The following is an 18083-nucleotide window of genomic DNA, read 5'->3' on the forward strand; positions in this document are numbered from 1 at the left end:
TGCCTTAGTCAGTACCAACAATTTGGTTAGGTCACATGCCAACACATTTGGTTAGGTCAGTTTTGAGGGCAGCCTGCAAATGCTTGGTCATGGACACTGGGCTGGAGAGAGTGTTTTTTTGGTTCCTCTTTTTTGGAGGTTATTCATGCCACTTATCAGAAGAATTTGTTGTCATCTGGCTGCCCTTTCTCTGGGAACAAAGAAAATATATGCAGGCTCATGAATATGGCTTATACACGATCTATTTTGCTGTGGTATGCTTGGTTATAGTTATCTGAATGGAAGCATTCAGGAAGTGCAAGTTGCTTCAGAAGACGTGTGGTCACTCAGATGCTTCTGAAACAATGCTTAGCTGCATTGTGTCAGTAAACTGATGAAGGGAAAAGATTCTGACTTCTTTCCTGGAGTCAAAACCTGTTYTTCTGGTGGCCTTATGACAGATATAATTATGAACTTCAGAAACTTTGTAGATTATAAGAAGGTTATCTAAAGTTTAGATAGCATCTTTGTCAGAAGGACTCTAGGGAGTAATAAGCAATTGAGGAGGAGGTATCTTAGATAAAGTTTTAATTAGATTACACAGTTCCTAAATTTTGGACTAGTTTTAGATCTCTTGATATGTTGGGATTGGCTGGGTGTTTTTGCTTTTCTGGTGTTGCTAATAAAATGAGATCTCTCTTACCCGTGAAGGTCATGAYGTGTTTTTTGTCCTTGCTGGGTAGGTGGCTTTATTCAAGGAGCGGGAACAGAAGGAAATTGAAGCCATGCATGCTCTCAGGGCAGCCAACCTGGCCAAGATGACCATGGTGGACCGAATYGAAGAAGTCAAGTTCTGTATCTGCCGCAAAACCGCCAGTGGGTTCATGCTGCAGTGCGAGCTGTGCAAGGACTGGTTTCACAGTGGCTGCGTGCCCCTGCCCAAAACAAGCTCTCAGAAGAAGGGCTCCAGCTGGCAGGCCAAGGAAGTGAAGTTCCTGTGTCCCCTGTGCATGCGTTCCCGCAGGCCACGGCTGGAGACCATCCTGTCCCTGTTGGTGTCCCTGCAGAAGCTGCCTGTGCGGCTGCCGGAGGGGGAGGCCCTGCAGTGCTTGACAGAGCGAGCCATGAGCTGGCAGGACCGAGCACGGCAGGCCTTGGCCACTGATGAATTGTCCTCTGCTTTGGCCAAGCTCTCTGTGCTCAGCCAGCGAATGGTGGAGCAGGCAGCTCGGGAGAAAACAGAGAAAATTATCAGTGCAGAGCTACAGAAAGCAGCAGCTAACCCCGACCTGCAGGTAGGGATAGGAATATCTTGCTTTTTGCTGTGCTTGTCCTAATTYGATGTGTCAAAATGCCTTATTTTTCTTGGAGAAGCTTGAGGGAGAGGGGAGGGCAGTGAACAGCTGAGGACTACACGGGACTACATTACACTTCTTAGTTTGGTGCTCCTCAGGTTTTGGCTGGCTATTGTAGGGTGGGTTGCTGCTGYAGGAACAGGTTTGTTGCTCAGTGCTGATTGTCAATAGCAGCTGCTGMAGGTGCTTGTAAGAAACATCAGGTCAGCTCTGACACTGGGTACGGGTCTGAAGGTGTGTCAAGCAGTTGCTGCTTTGATGTCCAACTTCCATTTTCCTCTTGACAGAATCCAAGGTATCAGTATTTATAATTTCTCATGGATTGTCATTCCTAGGAAATTAGTGTCTTGTTGGTAAATTTCAGTGAGGAGCGTCAGCAAACACTGATGATTCCATAGTTGACCTCTTCGCCCTGAGACTGAGGTCAGGTTGTGCTGGAGAAGCTATAATTTGTAGCACTGAARAGCAGTATCTAGATCTTTCTAGTCAATATTGTTACAAAACTGGGAATCAAAATGTAATGAAACCTTTTACTTACCTTTTACTTTATTTACCTACCTTTTTGCATATCTTGCTGTAACTGACCTTTTCAATGATGTCCAGGCAGTTATCCTCAGGCCAAAAGGACCACTGTTTTCTTTGTTAGTAACTCTTTAGGTTTTTGCGGCTTTTTCTGGAAATTTTACTGTTTTATTTCCATATTCTGTTTTTTAGGGACACTTGACAAGTTTTCACCAGTCAGCCTTTAACAGAGTGATAGGGAGTGTGTCCTCATCCCCACGACAGACTTTGGATTATGATGATGAAGAGACAGACTCTGATGAAGACATCAGGGAGACATATGGCTATGACATAAAGGTARGTAATCCAGTGTGGTTTGTCTGCATGGAATTAATCCAGAACAGCTGTCTTGCATTAATTTTCTTCAGATTATTTATTTTATCTTAAAATGTCTTTCTATATTCTGCCCTAGCACCTGTGGCAGAAAAGGTACTTCCTGATTTTTATTTGAATGTCTCCATTCTTTGAAATACTGTGAAGTTTTGTAATGTTTTTATTCAAAATTTCCCAAGTCCTGTTTGAATTTCAAAAAGTGCTTTTTAATGCTGAAGAAAAAGATAAACTTATGAAGGGATTTGTATTTATAACACCCTGGAGGATGAATCTTGTCTTGATGCCCCATTCAGAGATACCACATGTCATAACTACAAGTGTCTATATGGAAAGCTTTGCAAGTTTTTGCTACAACAKAAAGATTAGTCCTTGAAAACTGTAGGCTGTGTAAGAAGTTTCCTGATGCCAGAGGTTTTTTTTTGTGTTTTGATACATATCTCTTCCTTCAACCTTTACATAAAGGAGGTACCCATATTCCATKTTGGATGTGTGGAAATTTTTGATACATTTGGATCATGTTGTAAAATTAGTTTGGATTTGGTTCAGAAATTGTAATTCCACTTACATTTTTAAAGTATTTTAACTAGAGAAGAACTACCATGAGAAAAGGCAATTGTGAAGAAAACCAAATGTTTTCAATGTTTAGAGATATCCTTTTGAAATATGTAGAGACAAAGGCAATGCCACAATTTGTTCTTGAGCAGTGTTTTCTTTTTAGTGATAGTGTTATCTCTGCCTTAAAAGATGCTATCTTAAGAGACATGTAAATTCTTTTCTAAGGCAGATATTCTGATTTACAGAGGGACAGCACGTTCTCCAGGTGTGATTTGCTGAAATCTGCTATTTTTAGTCTTTTGTTTCTCAGCAATCTGATGCAAATACACAGATTTGTCTTACAGTCCCTTGTGAAGTGTCAACAAGAATACATTGCAGTTGCATGCTACAGATTTAATTAATTTAGTTTTATATATAAAAGTAATTTCCAAAACTGTTGTTTGCATCAAGAATCTTAATAAGGCATTTCTGAAGGATGTGGCATTTTCTGAGGCTGTGATAAAGCATATGTCAAGAAAGATGGCATATGCTTGTCAGGATCTCAGGGTTTTGCAGGAGCATAATTTAATTTGTTTAATGATTCTGTTGTCTTCTGTTGTCATCTGTTACTTAACCCTTTTGATTTGGATGACCATATGTGTTTGTAGAAGCCTAAAAGTGAAAATTTGTTAAAGCAAAGCTGTTAGAGACCAGGAATGTTTTCTGTTAAATGAACTAACATGATTGGAATAGAAGCAAATTTTCAGGCAACCAGTCAAATTCTTCATAGAGTAGGTATAARCTAGGAGGAGCAAAGTTAAAAAAAGTTGCTCAAGGGTTGATTTTTTTTGTTACATAGATGTGTCCCAGTGCATTTAAAAAAATACAGATTATTATGCTTCATGTGTGAATTTGCTTTTAACTTCTTGTGGACACTATTAAAGTAATCCCATAATTTATAAGGGTCCATAGACTGTATTTTGAAAACCACAGTCTCTGGCCTCTCAAGTGCACATTTTTTACAGAAATCGATACAAAAATGTGATCTGTTCGATCATATTTTGTGTCTGTTAATTAAAACATGGTTATTGGCAGTAAATGTTCATTAGGAGTGCAATAGCTAGATTTGTTATAAGATTTTTTCCAAGCAGACTCATTTTTCTCGTTTATTTGCACCAATGTTGCCAGTGGTCACTAACTGATWTTTTAAAAATCACTTGACGTGTTAGCCCTGAACTTTCTTTAATGTAGTATAAGATACCCATAACAAGATATGGTATGACATATAAACTCTTTACAGTGTAGGGAGAAATAGAGGAAAGTATTTCTTTTTATCTGGTCAATTTAAATTTTGCATTGTAGTTCTGTACAAAAATCACTGGTTTKTGCACCACTTCATTTTAAACACTTAACTGAAGGTCAGAGAGAGAGATTACCGTTCTTAAACTCTGTTTTAATGTAATGAAATGACAGTATCTGAGTGGTAGTGACAGTGCTGAGCTGGCCATTTTGGGACCCACGTGTCTAATTTTCAGGTAAATATTGTCAGTAACTGCTCTGTAGTATTTCTCTTTTTTTTTTGAGGCAGTAAAAAAGGGGAGAAATTATTACTGGGGCCATCAGGGAATCTGCTCAGGTGGGCTTGTGCTTCACTGGTTTCTCTGCCTAATGTAATGCAAAGCCAAACAAAGCTTCTCCTGCTGCAGAGAGATTCCTAATCTTTCCTCTCTGATTGGGTCCCCCTGTACCTGAAGTCGCATGTCCCAGTTCAGTGTCATTTTCCAAACAGTCAGGTATCCATCTTAGCCAATACCTTGAGCTGTTCAGTGTCCTACACAACACAYTGAGCTGAACACAAGCCAACGCCATCATTACTCTGTTCAGGGAAATATTCACAACAGTCTTAGCTATTACAGCCCTCTTTTTGCAGTGTTTGATCCTTACTTAAAATGATTTAAGTCTGCCATAAAAGTACYGATCCCAGGGCAATGTTTGATTGCCATTTTATTGATATTTGTTGCTGTGCTGGAACACCTTTTTTTCTATACTTCTAAAATCTTAAATAATTTCTTTCTGTAGTCACTGTGATTTACTCAGCATATCCCTGCTTTACTGAAGATACAAGTCTTTATGGRCTTGCAGTCAGACTTTCAAGCAAAATAATAAATTATGTAGGCTAAGAGTAAGCCTCTTTTCGTTATGTTGACTTCTGAAGACCGTACTTGAGGGACTGCTGAGAGAGGAAACTTGTCAAGTGTTTCTTGTGCACARCTATAAATACATACTGACCTATCTCCATAGTTTCTGTATTCATCTACTGTTTAAGTAGGGATATARTCTGTACCTTTTGCACATGGTTTTGGTATCTCTAGTGGAGTGCTTTGGAGAAGAGCTTTAGGAGCAGTAGTAGACTGTTCAGTCTGGATTCAGATGTTGCATATTTTCTGTGGGTCTTTTTCAGGACAATGCCAGTGTAAAATCTTCCAGCAGCTTGGAGCCCAACTTGTTTTGTGATGAGGAAATCCCAATTAAATCAGAGGAAGTGGTGACACACATGTGGACTGCTCCCTCATTCTGTGCCGAACACGCCTACTCCTCTGCTTCTAAAAGCTGCTCTCAAGGTATTTGCTTTTGTGCACACTGAAATAAAATTCAGTAGATAACTGGGATGAGCAGTCAGTGAGGAATTGTACAGGATACGTTGTCTGTAGAAGGCACAGTAGAGTTACATTGCCTTTAATCTCCTGTTGTTTGATACATAAACCTGTGTCAATTTGTTTKGGTTGTTGCTGTTTCCTACCTCAGATTGTTGTAAAAAGTATGTAATTTCTTTTGGTTTGATCTTTTATCTTTATGGGKTTTTGCCTGGGGAGGCTYAGATTGGATATTAGGAAAACTTCCTTCACTGGAAGCATGGTCAGGCATTGGRACAGGCTGCCCAGGGACGTGGGGGAATCACTGTCYSTGGAAGYGTTGAAAAMACWTGTGCCTGTGACACGTGGGGACATGKTTTAGTGGTGGGCTTGGCAYGGACTTGATARTCTTAGAGRTCTTTTCCTGCCTTAATTATTCTGTGTCTTGGCTCCTGTCTGAAAGGTTCTAGCACTCCAAGGAAGCAGCCTCGGAAGAGCCCGCTGGTACCTCGCAGTTTGGAGCCCCCTGTGTTGGAGCTGTCACCTGGAGCAAAAGCTCAGCTTGAAGATCTGATGATGGTAGGAGATCTGCTGGAGGTATCTCTGGATGAAACTCAGCACATCTGGCGGATTTTACAGGCCACTCATCCACCCTCTGAGGACAGGTTTCTTCATGTCATGGAGGTATGGAACTTCAAGAAATATTAYGGTGTGGAACAAAAATCCCACCATGTTCTGTTGGTGAATTTATTTRAATAGGATCTAGAATAGTTGTGTGCTTAGTTGCTTGTCATGTTTGGATTTGACCTGGGGAGAGTAGTAGATCATAGAACGTAACAGAATGAGAAATCCAGAAAGTCAGTTCTTATTCATTTATGCCATAGCACTGTCCTCCACAGTTAACTATATTCAGAACACTTTTCTCAAGTGTTTCTCTTATTTCAGGAGACAACAGATAAGGAGAGCAAACACTGTTCTTGATTATGCCTGAAAGCAGAACTAATCTGCAGTAGAGTTACAGAAGTATTTTGGAAGCTGAAAGTTACACTTAGCTTATATAACATGRTAGTTCTGTGTTACTGAACTTTGTTACTGGGGAAGGAACACTTTTTAATGAAACATGTTTTGATAATGCAGAGAATAGGATTCCTGTTCTTCCTCAGAATAACACAGATATAGCAGTTTTTGTATTGATGTACTGTGAAGATGTCCTGATTGCTTTGCCTGGCTGAACAGTGGATCAGGGAGGTTCGTCTGCTGATTCTGAGGTGTAATCAAAATCACTTCGCCACATTGATGCAGAGGGCAAGGGCTGTCTGCTGGAAGAGAAAGTCAGYTGCTGTGTTGAAGAGCTCAAGTGGAACCCATTTTTTATCATCTGTCAGCTGCAGTTAGGGGTCAGTTTGGCCACWTGTAGTTATGGATTATATAAAGGCTTGTTGGGTTACTGAGCTGCACAGGAAGCGCATAAGAAGATATTTTTTTCTTGGCTTTTTGGTTGTCTGGAGTAGTACAAGATAGAAAATGAGACACCAATTAACATGTTCCTCTAACTTCGCTGTTCACAGCACACAACTTTCTGAGTGCTGTCCATATACAATGGGTAAGTTAAGGTTTTGCCAAACTGCATCATTTAGAACTGAGTAGTATAAAACTGCCCCTGCCTCCCAAGTACTGCTGCTTCACCACCTCTCAGCCTGAGTACTGTGTAAGCTTAATGTTCTTTTAATGTCATGGTTTTGGCAGGGAGTTGATTGAAGAGTAGTTTGAATGCCAGCAAGTAACAATTTATAAATAATATACCAAACTGTTATAAAAATAGTTAAGTAAAGCTTTTTTCCAGGGTAGTGGGGTGAAGGTTGTAGAGTGTGTGGGTGTTACAACATCTTCTGGTTAACCTTTATGAATACTTGCTTGACCAAAACTGTTAATTTTGAATTGAATATATTCTATGTCTATTTACATACAAAATAAGTAGACTTCTGTAAAATAATCTCAAGAGGCTTTGGTTTTGGGTGGAGTAGCTATATTGAGTAATGTGCAGTAAACAGTCTCTTTACTACTTTGTAATATGTTCTTAATCTATTAATAATTATTAAGGTGAAAGTACATAGCTGCATTAACTGAAATCAAGTTAGTCCTGTTTGTACAAAGGACTACACAAGTAAATAAATGGGATTTATCACTGTGAAGGCTACCTGCAGGAACGGAGTTGGCCAATTTTAAGCCCCAGTTCTGATCTGAATCTGTTATTTACGAGCTCTGTCGCCAGGATATTTATTGTGTCTGCCAGTTTGGAAGCTGTTCCAAGTAACGGATGTTACTTTCTSTTTTTGCTTGAGTTGATGATACATTTTAAGAATTCAACAATTACTCTTTCATAATCTCCAAAACAGCAGTTGCTTTCTCTCAAAAATAATTACAGGCAAGACTGACCTCAGATGAAAAATAAGCAAGAGCATCTAACAAATGATTAATCTTCTCAACTTCTATTAAAAACAATGTGAGAAGGAAATTGTAATTACTGCTTATTTTGCCATCTTACCCTTGCTGATAATTTACTTTTTCCACTGGGTATTTTTGACTGATTGTACTTTGACATGGTTGATAACACGAATTTTTTAAAGTGTGGTGAAAATGAAATTAAGTCCTTTTTTTGTTTAGAATTTGTTACTGTGTTGTTGACTAGATTTCTTCATGCCATGCCAGGGTAAACATAGAGGTAAGTACATTTCTCAGACCTCAGGTTTTCAGGAAATTTGTATTTGAGTAAAATACGTATCTTTTTTTCCATGAAGGATGACAGCATGGATGAAAAACCACTGAAAATGAGAGGGAGGGACTCTKCTGAGAGGAAGCGGAAACGAAAACTGGAGAGAGCAGAGCAGTTCTTTGGAGATATGAAGCAAAAATCTAAAGAGCTGAAAAAACTGGAAAAACCCAAAAAGAAGAAGCTAAAACTCACCATGGATAAGACAAAGGAGCTGAACAAGCTGGCAAAGAAACTGGCTAAGGAAGAGGAACGGAAGAAGAAGCGAGAAAAGGCAGTTGTTGCAAAGGTAGAACTGGCAAAGGAGAGCACAGAGAAAAAAAGAGAGAAGAAGGTTCTGGATATTCCTTCCAAATACGACTGGTCAGGAGCAGAAGAGTCAGATGATGAAAATGCTGTGTGTGCTGCTCAGAACTGCCAAAGGCCCTGCAAGGACAAAGTGAGTTTTTGCTCAGTTCTGTCACAGGCAATCCCATGCTAAGTCAGAACCCCTGTGCCAGGTAATATTTAAGTTGAACAGCATGAGAAACCAAAGTGGTGTAGTTAGAAATGAGAGAGGATGGAGTAGTGCTTGGGTAGGTATAAGGATTTAGTGGATTATACTGTAGAACTTCCTTATTCTCTTAGGTACTAAAAAACAGGAGAACGTGAAAAATTAGAATCTGGGAGAAGATACTCTGTTTTGCTTGGGAAGTTTAACTTCTTCAAACTGTTGGCTATGTGCAACATGCATTGGCTGATTCAAAGGGTAATTTTTTGACTCACAGTGTTCCTGCATTACTGTATTTCTGAGCAAGAGTGGGATGTGCRATGTTCCTAAATGAAGTAGATTTTCCATACTTTTTACATACACTCTGTGAACAGTGATGCTGCTGGCTGAGTGATCTACAAAGTTCAGTGGTCCATTTTTCCTGTTGGAGATAAATAATGATTTTAGAACTAATTGGATCATTACAAAAGAAACTTGATCTGCTTCTCTCTGATGTCCACTACTAAACACTTTTGAAAATTTATTTGAGAGTAGTTGGCTACAAACCAAAGTAAAATCTTTGTGATGAAGTTTCTTCTTTTTTATGGGTTGCCACTATTGTTATTTTTCTAATACATTTTCACATTCCCCTGTAAGTTGAAAGCAGAACCTCAGCAGTAACAATTTTTATAGCTGTAGCGGTGCATTCCACTGGAATGGAGAATCTGTATTTCTTATCCTGCAAATCTGAGTACTGACTCAATGTGTACTTCTGTTCAGAGAGCTACAGAAATCAAATCATTCATCTTTTTTCCCTCCTACATTTTAATTTGTATTTTATGTCTATTCCCAATTGTTCTACAGCAAGTTCAGCTGACAGTTTGTATTGTAACTTAAATGTTCTGACACTTAGGACACAGAGTTGAAAAAGCTGCTATTAGATGATGCAGTCTAAGAGGGTGTATTTKTAGATTCTCACCTGTGCTGAATTAACTGTCCCTGAGCATTTTAGATGTGTTTTAGCACACCTCCTTTCATTTGAGGAGACCTGAGTAATTTTCTTCAGAGTAGTAGTGTGTGTTTGTATTGGTGCAGTCTAAGGATGCAAGAAGGGCAAAGTTTGTTGGAAGACAGTTTGTATTAAATTGAAGTAGCTTGTTAAAACAAACTCTATGGGGCTTTAATTAGAGCCCCAAAGCTTTTATGTTCCTGGTAGCTCAGGTGGGATTAACAGAAGATACTTCCTTCATGGAAACTGTGCMTGTCTGTCCTTGTAACGTGCTACATGTGGCTGATGTGCTCTCTTGCAGGTGGACTGGGTGCAGTGTGACGGGGGCTGCGATGAGTGGTTCCATCAGGTGTGCGTGGGGGTCTCTCCAGAGATGGCTGAGAATGAGGATTACATCTGTATAAACTGTGCAAAGAAACCCCTGCAGGGCCCCAGCAGCCCTGCTCATGCCCCACCTCCTCCCTTCTTGTTGAGCTACAAACTACCAATGGAAGATCTCAAGGAGACGAGTTAGCAACTACTCGACACCCAGGACTCGTTGGGAAATGGACCACTGGAACCCTACAGAAAGAGAGGGTTTGAAGCTGATGTAGCCATGAGCTTCACTTCCAAGGATGTACAGACGCAGTGGAGTTGGTCCGTTCCTTACAGCTGGCTTCCTTCGTGCAATGGGAATGTCAAGGCACAGTGGTACCGACTCATCTATGCAGACACCGCCTGATTAGGAGCTCCAGCCAGTGTTTTCTGACTTGAGTGTTTTCCATCTTTGAGTGTGGCTGTTGCTCTCAAGGACTGAGCAAACTCGAGGCTGTTAGATTAGACACTTGAGAGTGTTAGAAGTGTGTGTTGGCAGTGGAGCTGGCCTGGAATTGRTGGGCATAGGCTGGAGCTCTGAGACCTACCAGGTTACCCTAAGGAGGTGACTTTGGAAATTATCTTTCGCCTCTCCATGCCAACCCAGTGTGTAAAGCAATGTGTTGGGAGAGTGAAATTGCCTCCGTATCCAGGCAGCCAACACTATGCTATAAGGATGGGAGCAAGTGGATGAATTTCTTTTGATTTCTCTTTTGTAGCTAAAGGGCAGAGGAGCTCATAATCTCAGAAATCAGAAAAGGTTCTGTTTACCAAAAAAAGAAACCCAACTCTACTCCACTAGGCAAAATTTTTTCCTCAATGGGAAACAACCGATCTTCCTATCCTGAGGAGGGCCAGAAAGCATTGATAATGTTTAGCTAGACAAGAACTTGGGAAGAGCAGAATGCTTCCCTTTCCAGGGGGATGCCCTCTCCTATTCTAGGCTTCGCTTAGAGTTCTGCACTCCTGCACATTAAAGTTGTGTGGCGCAGGATGGAGCTGGCAAGGAGGTACAGCACCCAGGGCACAGCTTCTGTACCCAGGGATGGGAAGGAAAGAAGACAGCCCACTTACCTCAGAGGTTACACTGACATGTGCTTCTGTGAAAAGTTTCACTCACAACTCTTTCCAGTATCACCAGGCTACGGCCATGGCCTCCTGTGATACCAGCAAGCAGTCTGCAGATACTGTTCATAGTGCAAACCCCCTCCCTGCTGGCTTTGCTGAATGTGTACCTGTGTACAATCAGCAACAGTTCTTGTTTGAAGTTGCCCCTGGCTTTGCCAGGGCACCAGAGGGCTTGGGGTCATCCTGGGTGACAGTTGTTTTAGTAAATCCATTTTTAAAGAAGGACTTGTTTTTACTTTTTTCTAAATGTCTCAGACTACTGACTTGTTCTATAAATAGATTATTTTTCTTTGATTTTTTTATACTTACCACTGTTAACCAGCAGCACAGACAGAGGTTCACAAAGCAAAAACCTGCCCGTGGGCTTGGGTTTTTTTTACTCCATTCCTTCCTTGTAGTACAAGGAATTAGCAGTTACCTTCCCCATTCTAGCTCGACCAGCTGCCTGTGTTTAAATAGGTAAATACATTTCACGTGCTACCTTTGTGTTTGGATTTGTTCCTATTAGTGGGGCATCTGGGCCTTAATGACTCCAGTGGATGCTGGCCTTGTGTATGTGAATGTCTGAAGTCAGCCCCTGGGCTGTCTTGTCCCCCTCTCCACTCGCTCCCTATTGTGTTTCCATTCTTCTGCAGTTCTAGGAGTGTTGTAAGTAGTGTCCAGTCTTACTAGGAGCTGGATTGGGATTTAAAGAAATATTGACAAAAACAAAAGTGTGCTGTCTTGACTGTTCTGTGTCCCTTCTCTTGTTCTCTAATATTTGGAAGTTTRTTTATCTGGCAGAATTATCCATCCAAAAAAAAACAAAACCCTCAGCTCAGGTAGACAGAACTTTATTGTTTTCTTCTATGTGTGCCTGCTACCTGGGAAGAGGAAAACGTGCGAAATAAAATGAACTAAGATGGAGGGCAGAAGATCCAGGGTCTTGGGAGCTATGAGTGCAAATTGAACACAGACTTCTAATTCCTGCTCCTTGAAGACTTAATGTGATCTTAAAAGAAAAAGCAAGCTGTGGTTAAGCATGTGGCTGAGCAGGCACCCTAGCAAACTTACGAGTATTATTTGTTTACTTATTTATGAAGGAGTCTATGCTTTAGATAGACATTCCCTCTTTTTGCTTCCAATTAGATTTTTTTTTCTTCTCAGTGTACGCTTAGTTTTGGTAAACTGGTTTAAACAGTTGTTACTTTCCTTCAAGCTTTAACTGATGATACTACTTTAATGTTTCCCTATATGGAGTGGATAAACTATCTGTCACAGATGTTTAATCGTTCCACAAGTAGACTAGTACAAGATTTCTTGAAGAATCCCAGTGTTCTGTATTCTTTCCTGACTCCTAGAATTTGTGACACGACAGGGAAAATATGGTTAGCATCTCCTGTTAGCCACTGAGCATATCCTCATAACCATTCCTAYGTTCTCCGTCGCGATGAAGTCGTTGTTGTATGTAATTGCCATCAACTGGAAAAGAGACCTTTGAGTAAATCTGCATTGCATGTTCCTGTTTCTCTGCGTAGAAGGTGTGGTGGAGAGTGTTGACCGTAGCACTAGTTACAGCAAAATGGAAACAAACAGCTCTACAATGCAACCATGGTCATTCTGCTTGTAACAAGCACAGAAAAGAGCAAACAACAGAAAGAAATGTGCAAATCATGTGCAAAAGTCACGTTTTTAGTAGCTGTTTTTCATGTAGTCACATGGAGAGCCTCTGTTCCACTGTTGGAAAGGAGGTTGCCACACTTTTTTTCTGGTCACAGATGTCTCGCCTGCTTTTGGATAAGGTGTTCATAAACAGAAGACCATTATTAGCTTTACATCTTATTGTTTTAAGCTTGTTTTTAAGAGCGTAATTCCTATCAAAGGATTGCTGATAGTATGAACTTATGAATAAATGTTAACTTTTGGAAAAACCTGTAGATATGTAGTTAGTGGTCGAAAAACCTGAAGCTACAACGGTGGTATATTGTCTCCAGATTTTAAGGGTTTGAATTTTTATAAAAGCATATGCAAAGAAGCCAGCTAAAATGAAGCCAAGACAATAATGTTCTTACAGGTCTGCTGCAGCTGTAGGAAAAATCTCTCATGCTTTGGGGACAAAATCTCAGTATACATGAAGCATTACCTCATGTATTGAGAAAGGTACATGTCTTAATGTTGTAGTCTACAAAGGCTGCTTGCCACTGCTGGTGTTATTTCTTCTCATGTGTCTGACACAAAAGGTCAAAGAAATTACCTGAGCTGTTGTGAGGAGCTGAAAAYGGCCAGGACTTGAGTTGTATAGCTTATAAAAACTATGTGTTTTCAGGCTTTTCTTGTAAAAAAACAGGGCCTGAAATTTGGCAGTTGTGCTTGCAGAGAGATAAATGTTACTGCTGACTCCTCCTATGCTTTTGACAGATCATCTGCAGCTGAATGCTTGGGCAGCCTGGACTATTTGATAATAAGGGCTTGWGGTAATACTGTTGATATTGTGGAAGTTATCTGAAGGGATCGGAATACAGTCACACAGCATAAGGTAACAGACAGTTGTCTGTTATATCAGCCACACTGAGATTTGCGTAGATCTTTTCAGTGTTTAGAACATTAGGGTAATTTTAAGTTGGGGGATACTTCTGGAGGTCATCAGGGTGAGCTTTCTGACTAGAGCAGTGCTGACTTTAAAAGTAGGTGAAARTTTTCAACACTGTGTCCAATAAAAGTCTGAGTATTTCCAGGGATGAGCATTCGACAACCTYTCTGATTTCCCATTTGGTTTTGTAGCATCTTCAGTCCAAAATTGACTTGCTGTAATGTGCCTGTTGCCAGAGTCTGGCTCYGTATTTGCTCTAATCATCCATTCAGTCCTTGGAGGCTGCAGGTCCTGCAGTTTTGGTTTCCCAGCTGAACAAACCCAACTCAGCCATGGCATGAACTGCAGCCTTCTAACAGACTTGGTGGTCCTCAGCTGGACTGGTTCCAAGTTGGCCAATGTCTGGCTTTCTACTGATGAGCCCAAAACTGGATATACTATTCTAGATACAGCTTGAAAGTGTTGAATACTGGGGGGAAATAACTTCATTTAACCTGCTGCTTATACTTGCACTTGCTTATACTTGTACAGGGCTGCCCTTTACAGCTGCAAGTACTGCTGACTCCTTTTCAGTTTGGCCTCTGTTATCTCCAGCTCTTCTGCTTTTTAATTTCTCAGGTGCGGGACTGGTGGACTTTTAACTTTCCACATCACATCACTTCAGCCAGGAAAGATCCACCTGAGTAGGAGTTCTCTCCCAGGTTTTGGGCTCTGCTGCTCCTCCTGTGCCAGCATTGTTTAGTGTCATCTGTAAATGGGAGTGTGCTCTATGCCACTACCCAGGTGGGTAAGAAAGAATACCTCAGGTACTGCACTTATAGCTGGCMACCTCCCAAGATTTTGAATTGATGACTGCTGAAGTCTGAGCACAAAAGCCCACCCCATTTTTCACTACCATTGTAGGTTGTTGTCTTGGTTTGAGACAATGTTTTCAGAGAAAAATGTTGCAGAGTAAATTTGATAATTTTTTCACACCAATATGAAATAGATGTTTGGGCAAAAGTGAAGAGAAAGAAGTAGTTTATTAACAAAACAGTGCCCACAGGACACAGATAAAAAGTAACTGTTAGATATTTAAAATTCAGGAACACATGCCACCCCCTCCCCCCAGAAACTGCTCGATCATGTGGTGCGGAGAAATGATGGCGGCTCCTGTCCCCAGGAAAAAAGAAAAAAGTCCACATGACCACTCTGGCAACAGTGGAAAAACCTGGAGCAGTCCTCTCTTTACCGTGGATGAAACAGAGGGCTTGGTGTGTTTTTCTGTTGCCGGCTTGGCTTCTTCCGGAGTCTGGGAGGAGACCGAGCGGCGCTATTTGCCCCCGCCGGCCACCAAATTGCTCCAGAAGAAAAAAAAATCACACCGGTTGGAGGAAGGGGTGGTAGTCCAAGGAGAGCTGTTTGCCCAAGTTAACAAACCGGAGCTAGCTAAATGGCAACAATGTAACTCTGCTGCATGCAGGACTCCCACTGTGCGGAGCTAAGCTGCAAAAGCAAATGGCTGCGTGGCAGCCCCGGCTTTTAAACTGCCCRTGCTGCCCCTGCCCCTTCTTCCGGGTCAGAKTGAAAGGCACARGCACCTTTTGGGCATACAGGCTGAYGGAATATAGGAATACAGGATTGGCACAACATSAACCCAAGACAGTTGTCCATGCACTTCTTAAGTGTTCTGTAAGTCAGGGTAAACATGCACAGTTCTGCCCTTGTCCATACAGTTCATCACAGAAGGCGATCAGATTGGGCTAAGATTGTGTAGTGGTGACTTACCAGTCACCTTATCCCTTCTGGGTGTGGATGTTGCTTTGAGGAGGATTGGTTCCATAAACTTTCTCCTCTTCATTGAATGGGCATGATGTACAGAAGGTTCACCACAGTCTGTCAAGCAAATTTATCTTCCTATCGTTTTTGCTAGGGTCCAGATGTTTTCCTGGGAGTGGAAAAATTTTCTTCAAAATTATTCCTGAAATAACTGTTAAAACTGTTCTAAGAAGTTGAGTACTGTGATTTGCTGAAAGCAAGATTTGASACTTCCTCCAGTTAGATAGAAATGAAAAGCAGGGCACTGCTTCATATCCGATCCAGCTGTGGTCCCTAGGAAATGTGTTTGGTCAGCCTGCCTAAACCAAACAGGAACTCTGCTTGGAGCACCAAGGCAGCGGGAAGATGGAATAAATCCAGCCCTTATCAGAATTCCAGCCACGCTGCCTTTGGGTGGGTGATAAATGTGTTGGACAGCTGGAAACTGCGCAGCACAACATGGAGAGCATTGAGCTCTCAATATGCCSGTATAGCTTGGCACAAATGAGTACTATGTTGCAAGGTAAAGGAAATGAAAGTAGCAAGGATTTATTGACAACCAGTAAAATTTGTAAGGAGCTGTGCTCTGAATGCCTTGGAAACAAAAGCTCTGCTGCARTGAATAGTTTTAATCCAAGGTGGGGCATTGTGTCTTAATTTGAGGCTTTTCACAGGTCAATTTTTGGTAGTGCATCACCCCCACACCCTCCTGCCAAAAAGTCATTTAAAGCCAAGTGCCAGAGGGATCTGCTGTGGGTGTTTATATCCAAAGAGAGCAGCTGCCTCTGCACMCAGGTCCTGAGATGATGGTTGGTGTCTCTGGCCAGCATGGCATCTGCTTTTAATGGGTGGGTGATATGTTAACAGACTGAAGGGCTGCATCCTCTTCCAGGTTGGTGCAGCTGGTGCTCAACCCTGCAGCAGCTCAGTTCACCCCTCAGGCAATGGGCGTGGCTGTTACTCCCCAGGAAAAATGAGGTGGTTGCTACTGCTGTTCTGTGACAGTGGAGCCTACACAAACCCATACCATGAGTTTGAGGAACAGCTCAGGTTTTRGTGGGATGTGGGATGAGTAACTTTTCACTTCATACAGCTGGAAATTTAGTTAATCTAGACACTCTGAGTTTACTGATTATGTTACATCCCATCATTTCCTTTCCAGATAGTCTTTGAGGCAGGAGAATGTTTCTAGGCAAAGCTAAAGCATTTTTCTTAGGAGAGASAATTGCTGCTGAGAACACCTGGTGGAGAAGTGGAATTGCCTGGCAGCAACTCTGCTGGACCAGCCCCAGGTRAGTGTGTGGTGCTGCTGCTCAGCTGCTTCTGGAAGGGGATGCTCCACTGCTGTAAACCATCACCCAGGTTTGTATCCTTCTGGGAAGGTTTGAAAATGGCCTGGTTGCTCCCTGTCTGGGTTCTACCATCCACCATGGCACTGGTTTCCCCTGCGTTCTGGAATCATCTTGAAATGGTTAGACTGGGATTTAGGGATGTTAGAGAGTACACAAAGCTGAACAAATAAATAATGGAAGAGTACACAGCCACAGAAAAGCTGTTCGTAACTTAAAGGATTTTTGGTTCTTTCTTTTTTTTTTTTTTTTTCTGCTGAGTAATGTGATTCTCAGAAACTGATGGGTCAGATTGCTATTGGGAGCAGAGAGTGGGCATGACCTTTGTGTAACTCCTATTGACAGCGTGCACAGAGTGCTGCTGTACAAGCAGCACCTGAGATTTCTGCAAAAAAGGAGTTTGCTTTGCTCTGTCCTTAGCAGAAGCTGTCCCATGTTCCTGTTTCTCTCTCAGCTCTGGTGATCTTAAAGGAAAACAGGTGTGAGCCCACAGGCTCTGTGCTAGTAGAGAAGCACAGAGTAGAAGGGTGAATGCAGTTCAAATCTTGTAGTAAGAACCTTTCAGGGTAAATTAAAACATCAAAAACCAGTCTCCTTTTTTTCCTTTAGATCCCAGTTAGGGTGAACACCAAAATTAGAAGTTCCATTGGCTCTGTGTTTTTAATTAATTTCCTCAGCCTGAACACATCACCATGATTTTTGTGGGTTTTTTTTTTTTTTCCCCTTGATTAACATGAAAGCTTCATATTTGGGCTGTGTCAGACTTAATGAAACTACACTCCCAGCACTTGTCAGATGATTGGCAAGCAGTGCCTGACCCTCTGCCTTAGCTTGCAGGGATCAGGAATGAAGTGCCCTTGTCAAAAAGAACTGTGATGCTATGAGGCTTYCTGTGAAGGGAAATATTTAATTGATGCTCACGATGGAAAGGCATTGTGTTTGGGTCTATTCCTCCATGTGACCTCTTGACTATCTGGTCAGCCCTCTGAGCATCACTGTTTGAACTCATGGTGGCAGAAGGGTGACGTGGCTTGGAATTTGATAGTCAAAAATGGCAAAGAGTGAAGCTCATGAGCAGCAGCAGCTCTTGTTCCTTCAGAAAGGGTCTTGAGCTGCCTTCTCCTTTTAGTGTGTGTAGTGAGTCAGCCCAAGCAGACCAAATCCCTGTGTCTTTGCTAAACCTCTGTGCCTCGTGTCAGGGCACCAATCCCCTGCTCCTCTGCCACTCCTCTTGGCTATAAGG

General features: G+C 41.6%; 1 protein-coding gene across 3 annotated transcripts in view; it reads left to right on the top strand.

Moving 5' to 3' along the window:
- The window catches only part of KDM5A (lysine demethylase 5A), a 46590-nt gene extending 34656 nt beyond the window's left edge, over positions 1-11934 (top strand). For all 3 annotated transcript variants that reach the window (XM_057390080.1, XM_057390081.1, XM_057390083.1), the window contains 6 exons: positions 723-1274; positions 2049-2192; positions 5224-5383; positions 5859-6079; positions 8194-8604; positions 9945-11934. In XM_057390080.1, the coding sequence (XP_057246063.1) occupies positions 723-1274; positions 2049-2192; positions 5224-5383; positions 5859-6079; positions 8194-8604; positions 9945-10157 (1701 nt within the window). In that variant the 3' untranslated portion in view covers positions 10158-11934. The remainder of the gene's footprint in view (positions 1-722; positions 1275-2048; positions 2193-5223; positions 5384-5858; positions 6080-8193; positions 8605-9944) is intronic.
- Positions 11935-18083: the final 6149 nt, after the last annotated feature.

This window comes from Malurus melanocephalus, unplaced genomic scaffold, assembly GCF_030028575.1.
Source record: "Malurus melanocephalus ecotype Western Australia unplaced genomic scaffold, MMel_1.1 scaffold_22, whole genome shotgun sequence".
Taxonomy (NCBI): Eukaryota; Metazoa; Chordata; class Aves; order Passeriformes; family Maluridae; genus Malurus; species Malurus melanocephalus.